Here is a 9,435-nt window from a genome sequence, read left to right on the forward strand (position 1 = left end):
TTGATTTTGCTATTTGATTGGTTTCCACACAGTTTAGTTGGTTCTTTTGCCAAGCAGGGGTAACAACATTTATTCAAGCAGCTTATTTTAGCGCCAGCACGAAGCGCCAGCCAACAGAAGCGCCTCAACAAAAGAGCCGGGAGTCTAGCTGTGGGAGTCGACAGGTAACCAGGTAACCAGGTAACCAGCATTTGAAGCAAGATAGGTATTTGATCCTGCTCCTAGTAATTTTTCCATTAACTATATAGTATTACCTGGTGTTTCTAATTGGGGAGGAGTGTGTGATTTTATCCCAGGCAGTGTGCTTATTTTGAGTACTTAATTTGTAATTTGTAAATTTGAATCAGGGTGGGTTAACTTGATTAGAGCAGTTTGCATTTGAATTGGTCTCCACACAGCTCCTGCAGTTGTGTGATCCCATCAAAGTGTGTGAAACTATTGTCTCCAGAGCAGTTAGCAGCTAGTTCCCTTGCTAAGTGAAGGGAGTTATTTAAGAGTGGGCATCTGGTAATTAGTTCAGTCTTCAGGGAACCAGGGAGAGAGGCAGATAGATAAGTTCCTGCTTTTTGTAATTGTAACTACTACATTTGGTGACATTGTAAGGTGGTGTTTGAATTGGCTGAGTTTGTGTGTGATTAGTACCAGGTGAGTGGCTAAATTGATTAGCAGTTGATTTTGCTATTTGATTGGTTTCCACACAGTTTAGTTGGTTCTTTTGCCAAGCAGGGGTAACAACATTTATTCAAGCAGCTTATTTTAGCGCCAGCACGAAGCGCCAGCCAACAGAAGAGCCTCAACAAAAGAGCCGGGAGTCTAGCTGTGGGAGTCGACAGGTAACCAGGTAACCAGGTAACCAGCATTTGAAGCAAGATAGGTATTTGATCCTGCTCCTAGTAATTTTTCCATTAACTATATAGTATTACCTGGTGTTTCTAATTGGGGAGGAGTGTGTGATTTTATCCCAGGCAGTGTGCTTATTTTGAGTACTTAATTTGTAATTTGTAAATTTGAATCGGGGTGGGTTAACTTGATTAGAGCAGTTTGCATTTGAATTGGTCTCCACACAGCTCCTGCAGTTGTGTGATCCCATCAAAGTGTGTGAAACTATTCTCTCCAGAGCAGTTAGCAGCTAGTTCCCTTGCTAAGTGAAGGGAGTTATTTAAGAGTGGGCATCTGGTAATTAGTTCAGTCTTCAGGGAACCAGGGAGAGAGGCAGATAGATAAGTTCCTGCTTTTTGTAATTGTAACTACTACATTTGGTGACATTGTAAGGTGGTGTTTGAATTGGCTGAGTTTGTGTGTGATTAGTACCAGGTGAGTGGCTAAATTGATTAGCAGTTGATTTTGCTATTTGATTGGTTTCCACACAGTTTAGTTGGTTCTTTTGCCAAGCAGGGGTAACAACATTTATTCAAGCAGCTTATTTTAGCGCCAGCACGAAGCGCCAGCCAACAGAAGAGCCTCAACAAGAGCCGGGAGTCTAGCTGTGGGAGTCGACAGGTAACCAGGTAACCAGGTAACCAGCATTTGAAGCAAGATAGGTATTTGATCCTGCTCCTAGTAATTTTTCCATTAACTATATAGTATTACCTGGTGTTTCTAATTGGGGAGGAGTGTGTGATTTTATCCCAGGCAGTGTGCTTATTTTGAGTACTTAATTTGTAATTTGTAAATTTGAATCAGGGTGGGTTAACTTGATTAGAGCAGTTTGCATTTGAATTGGTCTCCACACAGCTCCTGCAGTTGTGTGATCCCATCAAAGTGTGTGAAACTATTGTCTCCAGAGCAGTTAGCAGCTAGTTCCCTTGCTAAGTGAAGGGAGTTATTTAAGAGTGGGCATCTGGTAATTAGTTCAGTCTTCAGGGAACCAGGGAGAGAGGCAGATAGATAAGTTCCTGCTTTTTGTAATTGTAACTACTACATTTGGTGACATTGTAAGGTGGTGTTTGAATTGGCTGAGTTTGTGTGTGATTAGTACCAGGTGAGTGGCTAAATTGATTAGCAGTTGATTTTGCTATTTGATTGGTTTCCACACAGTTTAGTTGGTTCTTTTGCCAAGCAGGGGTAACAACATTTATTCAAGCAGCTTATTTTAGCGCCAGCACGAAGCGCCAGCCAACAGAAGAGCCTCAACAAAAGAGCCGGGAGTCTAGCGGTGGGAGTCCAGCGAGGGGAGGCCTGCGCTGAGACGCTGTTCGACTAGATCCGAACCTACCAGCGCTCTGGAAGAAGCCATCTACTAGCCAGGTCTGTATCCTCCACCCCACTGCTCCTACTGTGCCTTTTGTCTTGCTTGTCCTGCTATGACTGTCTCTCACATCCCTGTTCTGTCCTCCTGTCCTCGTCCTCTGCCCTCCCTCCGCTGTTGCTCCTCCAACCCCTCTAACCTCATTTCTCTGCCTCTCCCCCCCTCCCGCACACTCTCTGGTGCACTCTGGAACTGTCACTCTTCTGCTAACAAAGCTGATTTCATCTCTGCCTTTGCCTCCCACCTCTCGCTCGATTTCCTTGCTCTCACTGAAACCTGGCTGTCCCCTGATAACACTGTTCCTCCTGCTGCCCTGTCCTCTCTCTACGTCCTGTCCCATACCCCGCGTCTCACCGGACGGGGAGGTGGGACGGGTCTTCTCCTCTCCCCCTCCTTACTCTTTTCTGTCCCCTCTGATCTCACCTCCCTCTCTGTCACTACCTTTGAATTTCATGCAGTCCAACTAACCTCTCCCTGTCAACTCCTGCTCATTGTTTTGTACCGCCCCCCTGGGCCTCTCACTCACTTTCTGGATGAACTCGACTATCTACTCTCCTCCCTCCCCTCTCTGTCTACCCCGACTGTCCTGTTGGGTGACTTCAACATCCATCTCTCCAACCCCAGCCACTCTGCTGGATTCCTCCCTCTCCTTCACTCCTTCGACTTCTGTCTCTCTCCGTCCCCTCCTACCCACAAAGCTGGCCGTCAACTGGACCTCACCTTCTCCAGGGCCTGCTGCCCCTCCAACCTCTCTGTCACCCCCCTGGACCTCTCTGATCACTATTTCATCTCTTTTTCTCTGTCTCTCCCCCCTCTCCCTGCTCCTCCTACCCCCACTGTCACCTCTCGCCGTAACCTCCGCTCTCTCTCCCCCTCTGTCCTTGCCTCCACTGCTCTCTCTCACCTCCCTCCTATCGACTCCTTTTCACAACTCTCCGTAGACTCTGCTACCTCCACCCTCTTCTCCTCACTCACCTCCTCCCTCGACTCCCTCTGTCCCCTCACCTCCCGACCCGCTCGCCCCTCCCCTCCCCATCCCTGGCTCTCCTCTGTGCTCCGCTCGGCAAGAATCACACTGCGATCTGCTGAAAAGAAATGGAAGAGAACCAAACTCCCTGCTGCCCTAGACCTTTACCGCACTCTTCTCTCCTCCTTCTCCTCTACTCTCTCCTCTGCTAAATGTGCTTATTTCCAATCTGTAATCCAAGCCTCCACTAACAACCCACGTAAACTATTCTCTACCTTCTCCTCCCTCCTAAACCCTCCCCCCCCTCCTCCTCCCTCCTCTATCTCCCCTGACGACTTTGCCTCCTTCTTCTCTTCTAAAATCTCAGATATCCGCAAACTCTTTAACACCTCTCCCTCCCCCGCACCCCCTCCTGCTCCAACCCCTACACCCACTACATCCCCTACTAACTCGCCCTCCCTCTCCACCTTCTTGCCCCTCTCAGACTCTGACCTCTCCTCCCTGCTCCAGGGTCACAAACCCACCACGTGTGCCTTGGACCCCCTCCCCACTCACCTCTTTCAAGCTGCTGCTCCTGCTCTACTCCCCTTCATCTCCTCCCTCCTCAACACCTCTCTACTTTCTGGCATCTTCCCCTCTGCCTTCAAAAAAGCCTCTATCACTCCCCTCCTCAAAAAACCTACCCTCGACCCCACCTCCCTCCAGAGCTACCGTCCTGTCTCCCTCCTACCCTTCCTCTCCAAAACCCTCGAGCGGACTGTACACCGCCAGCTCTCTGCTTTCCTGTCCAACCACTCTCTGCTTGACCCTCTCCAATCTGGCTTCCGCTCTGCTCACTCCACTGAAACCGCCCTTCTCTCTGTCACCAACTCACTTAAGTGTGCCCGAGCTGCCTCTCTCTCCTCTGTCCTAATTCTCCTCGACCTCTCTGCTGCCTTTGACACTGTTGATCACTCTATTCTACTATCATCTCTTGCTGACCTGGGGATCTCTGGCACTGCTCTGGCCTGGTTCTCCTCCTACCTCTCCAACCGCACTTACCAGGTAACCTGGCGTGGAGCAACCTCCACACCTCACCCTCTCTTAACTGGAGTCCCCCAAGGGTCAGTCTTGGGTCCTCTCCTGTTCTCTCTCTACACCCGCTCCCTGGGCCCCCTCATCGCATCCTATGGTTTCTCATACCATTTCTATGCTGATGATGCTCAGATTTTCCTCTCCTTCCCCACCTCTGACTCCACCATCTCCTCCCGTATCTCTACCTGTCTGTCTGCTATTTCCTCCTGGATGCACTCGCATCACCTCAAACTCAACCTCTCTAAATCTGACCTCCTTTTCTTTCCCTCCTCCTCCCCCTCCTCTGATCTCTCTATCTCTGTTCCTCTGGAATCTACCACACTCTCTCCCTCTTCCTCAGCTAAAAACCTTGGAGTCACCCTGGACCCCTGCCTCTCTTATTCCCAGCACATCTCCACTCTGGCACGCACTTGCAGATTCTTCCTGAGCAACATCCGAAGAATCCGACCCTTCCTCACCAACTATGCTACCCAGCTCCTGGTCCAGGCCCTGGTACTCTCCCGCCTAGACTACTGCAACTCCCTCCTGGCTGGCCTCCCTGCGTCCGCCACCCGTCCGCTCCAGCTCATCCAGAACTCTGCTGCTCGCCTGGTGTTCTCTCTACCTCGCTTCGCCCACGCTACTCCACTACTCCGCTCGCTCCACTGGCTCCCGATCACCGCTCGCATCCAGTTCAAGACTCTTGTACTAGCCTACAGATGCCTTGATCAGACTGCACCCAGCTACCTCCAGACCCTCATCTCTCCCTACACCCCCACTCGACCTCTCCGCTCCGCCTGCACTAGAAGACTGGCTCTACCTCCGCTACGCTCCCCTGCCTCCCGAGCCCGCTCCTTCTCCACCCTTGCTCCGCAGTGGTGGAACGACCTTCCTACAGATGTCAGGACTGCCCAGTCCCTGACCACATTCCGGCGCCTCCTTAAGACTCGCCTCTTCAAACAGCACCTGTAGAACTCCTCTGTTGTATCCTGGGACACTATCACCCTTCATTTAAATATGCTTTATTTTGCTCTTATCTGCCCCCTATTTTACTGCATTTAATCCTGTACCTCAGAATATTGTAATCTCCCAAGTGTTTAATCTGTAGTATTTTGTACTTAATCATATCCTGATGTAACTATCACTACTTAATCATATCCTGATGTAACTTTCACTATTATCTGCTGTATTATTGAATTGTGGTTTGTCACACTTGAGAATTATTGTATTTCTTGTTCTTATTGTATGACTTATATTGTAACACTTGAATGTATTTGTATTTGCTTGCGATTGTAAGTCGCCCTGGATAAGGGCGTCTGCTAAGAAATAAATAATAATAATAATAATAATAATAATTATAATTATTTATTTCTTAGCAGACGCCCTTATCCAGGGCGACTTACAATTGTTACAAGATATCACATTATACAGATATCACATTATTTTTACATACAATTACCCATTTATACAGTTGGGTTTTTACTGGAGCAATTTAGGTAAAGTACCTTGCTCAAGGGTACAACAGCAGTGTCCCCCACTGGGGATTGAACCCACAACCCTCCGGTCAAGAGTCCAGAGCCCTAACCACTACTCCACACTGCTGCCCTGATATATGTATATATATTGTTTTTAAATTGCGAGGTATTTTAAATTGATGGTTGAAACGTGCATTTGATTCAAGGTACAGTTGCCGATCCTCACATACTAGTTTGGGGCCTGGATAGGTGTTAAATGTATCTAGCTAATTGAATAATTAATCAAATTAAGTCATTGAGGACTTGGGTGGAACGAAAAGCGTAGGCTACACACGGCCCTCCGGGAATTGAGTTTAAAATGTGCAGCTTTTCTTGTTTATTTCCAGTCATTGAAATTAAGTAGACCTATTATTTTAGGAAGAAAACTAAAGCACAACTCATTTTAACAAATCTGAACGACATTAAAAAGTAAACACTTTTAGCTTTTTTCATTATTTAATTCAAATCAGATAAGCCTGTTAAATAATTAATTTAGCAGTAATTTACAGTTTTTTAAATAACAGTTACATACATTAACATTAAAGTTTGTGTCGTTATAAATACAGCTTGTGCGGTTTTTTAAAAGTTATCGTCTTTAATTTAACGGAATTTATCATTTTGTAAGCAAATTACATACGTACATGTTTTTCAGTGTATATTTCCGTAAAATTAATAGTACATATTTTTTTTAAAAGTATTTTGCAGTAATATTGAAATGTTTTGCATTTAATTAAAAAAAACTGAAAAATGTATGTAAAAATTAAGGTTAATCCCACCTAAAAATACAGCATTTATTTACAGTGTAGTTAGGCACCCACTAAATGGCGTAACCAAACATTTGAATTATAAATTGGTAGAAAATGATATACTGTAAAATGTAGACAGCTAATATGTTTATTTATTACAGAATAGATATTTTTCAATCAAAATGCAGACGGTAATATACCCCACACACACTTGCTTCTGTATTTTATTTTAATTGGCAGATGGTACAGGAAAGCACTGGGGATTCTGTTTTAAACTCCCACATTTTGGACACACTCAAAAACCTGGGTGTAGAAACCCTGGATGATTTCAGATTTGTAAAAGATGATGATCTCCTGATGGTCCTCAAGCCAATAGAAGTTCGAAAACTCCTAGCCAGCTTTACAGTCACATGTGAGTATATTACAGTTCAGTCAATTGTCTTCAAGTGCTTAATTGGCAGTAAACCTATTTATTTATTTTATATATATATATATATATATATATATATATATATATATATATATATATATATATATATATATATATATATTGTGTATATATACATACATAAAACCTGCATTTTGTATTTTGTCTCTTGCCTATATCATTGTGTATACTTTTATTTAGAATTGTTGAATGAGAGAAAATAATGTGGCAATTACATCACATAATCCTTTAACAAATGACAGAAATGTTTACTGTTTGGATGTACATACATTGCTTATTGCTAATTTAATTAATAAAAAGCCGGTTAAAATTAACTAATTGTGTATTACGGACAAACTTAACCAATTACAAAACCTCTAAGATAATTTTGTAAGTTTAAAAAAATCTGGAATGTGTGTGGGGGGGTGGAAAACAAAAACAAAAAAAAAATGAAATAATAACAATGTTTTTTTCTGTAATTCTGAAGGTGAAACCACGATTTCCAGCAGTCCGTGCTCATCCAGAACAGAGACCTCAACAGTCTCCAGCCCAGGGTGCTCTTTTACACAGAGTTGTATCGAGTTGGATGAATCACTTTCACCTTTGGAAGCTGACTGGTTCCTTCGGTTTGAGATACCATGGGAAAAACTCCCTACTGACCTCCTTTACAAGCTAGAAAGGCAAGAAAGGCCATCGCCAAAGCAACGCAGAGAAATGATACGACTCATTATTAATGAAGTCACAGGGGTCTGCAAGAGGCCTTCAAAGAAACATCTTACAGATATAGCAAGAAGAATTGTGGCAAAATATCCTAAATCTTTGCAGGATGTTATCAAAGGCCACATAGTTGGCAGTGGATATGATTCCTTGGTAAAACAGCTGCAGAGCAGAGCAGATAATGTGAAGCGTACACAGTTTTCTACCCCCAAAAGACAGTTTCAACACAGTAGTGGGAGCGACACGGAAGAAGTTCCTGCAAAGGAACGAGCTTTACCTCAAGACACTTACGGTTGCATAAACTGGGATCCCGAGCACCTGCCAATCACAGAGACACTTGCAAGTCAAAAACAGCAACAAGAAGAAATGAAAACCATGTTCAGAGAAAGAAACTGGGATACACAGATCATCACCAAAAAAAATGATGGCAACGTACTACACTCAGAGAAAAGACATCATACGAGGTATGGAAACTGAAAAAATAAGCAGGGAGTGGCCATTTCTGTTTGAAATGCCAGGATTACAAGCACACTTCAGGGCACTTACAGGTGTACAATTAGAAGGGAAATTTTTTGAGACCGTAAAAAACAAATCGCACAGAATTCTGGCCTACATGGACACTCTCAACAATGAGAAACAAAGAAAAACTGCAAGAGTTTTGGCACAGATCGAAGTTGCAAAGGGCGACACAAAGTCTAAATTACCGGAGATGCCAGGGTTGGTTTTGCTGCTGCTTGCTTACTTTGGTGAAGACGACAAGCAAATGTTTTTCCAGGTGGATGACACTTGCTTACCTTCTGAAGTGCCAACATCTGATCTGCCTGCATCACCTTGCATTATTTTCTGTGGTATGTGTTTTGGTAATCCATGCATTTGTTTGACACATGCTGAATAGTTTTGTTTTATTTTATTTACTTTTGGCTGAGGAATAAGGGGACGAAGTATAATCTGAATTTAATCAGCATTTTTAGTATCCCAGAGAAATGACTGAAGAGAAATGCTTTGTGAACAATCTGCTTACATCCAAATTACATTTTAAATAATTGTGTAAGGTTCATGAGCAGTTTTGAGTGTTTTTTAATTTAGTTTCTTCTCGCATACTAAATAACTTAGAGTCCAAAAATCATATCCAGGTTCTTTTAAATACGTAAGTGTTTTGTACACAACTCTCTTGCTAGAATTACCTGGCGCATTATGTAAACTGCTAAGGAATGATTTAATATGAAATTTCAGCAGCCCTAAGGCTTTCTGTAAATTATATGATTAATTGTAGCGGGTTTGAGTGTTTTTATGTACGTATGTTTGAAAATGTTTGTCTTCAGAATGAAAATAATGAAGTCAATTTAACAAACGTCTTGAATTTTATTTTTATATTTTTCCTGCTGCAGGAGATTCCCTTCTGACTGCATCCCGCTTAATGCTGAGCATTGATAAAGTTGTTGTTACAGAACAACAAACTAATTTTGTGGAAGCTTTGCTTATGATGTTTGCATCCTACTACTGCTTGAACATCCATTACCCGTCAGAGTTGGGAGCAACACTTGAATTCCTTCAAAGGTACAGTATATAACACATGGATATGTACCTTGTTTTCGCTTTAACCTGTTTATAGTGGAGCGATTTAAACTTCTCAAACATTTGTGACACCAGTAATGATCAGTCTAATACAATGGTAATTTTCATATTTTGTATTTGAATGTTAAATTACCCACAGTTGACACTTCAAAGAGCATTTTAAGCATGTGTAAAATAAAAAATATATA

General features: G+C 43.3%; 1 protein-coding gene and 1 long non-coding RNA gene across 2 annotated transcripts; both read left to right on the plus strand.

Annotated features, from left to right (window-relative positions):
• Positions 1 to 4,631: 4,631 nt before the first annotated feature.
• On the plus strand, positions 4,632 to 5,619 carry LOC131737478 (uncharacterized; the record flags this gene model as incomplete). The annotated part of the gene is made up of 1 exon (XM_059026756.1): positions 4,632 to 5,619. A coding segment is annotated over one exon (609 nt), but the record flags the coding sequence as incomplete, so codon positions are not given.
• Positions 5,620 to 6,514: 895 nt separating this feature from the next.
• LOC131737479 (uncharacterized) lies at positions 6,515 to 9,218 on the plus strand. The gene is made up of 3 exons (XR_009329120.1): positions 6,515 to 6,940; positions 7,443 to 8,520; positions 9,061 to 9,218. It is a non-coding gene; the product is annotated as an uncharacterized LOC131737479 (long non-coding RNA).
• Positions 9,219 to 9,435: the final 217 nt, after the last annotated feature.

The sequence above is a fragment of the Acipenser ruthenus genome, chromosome 7, assembly GCF_902713425.1.
Source record: "Acipenser ruthenus chromosome 7, fAciRut3.2 maternal haplotype, whole genome shotgun sequence".
Classification (NCBI taxonomy): domain Eukaryota; kingdom Metazoa; phylum Chordata; class Actinopteri; order Acipenseriformes; family Acipenseridae; genus Acipenser; species Acipenser ruthenus.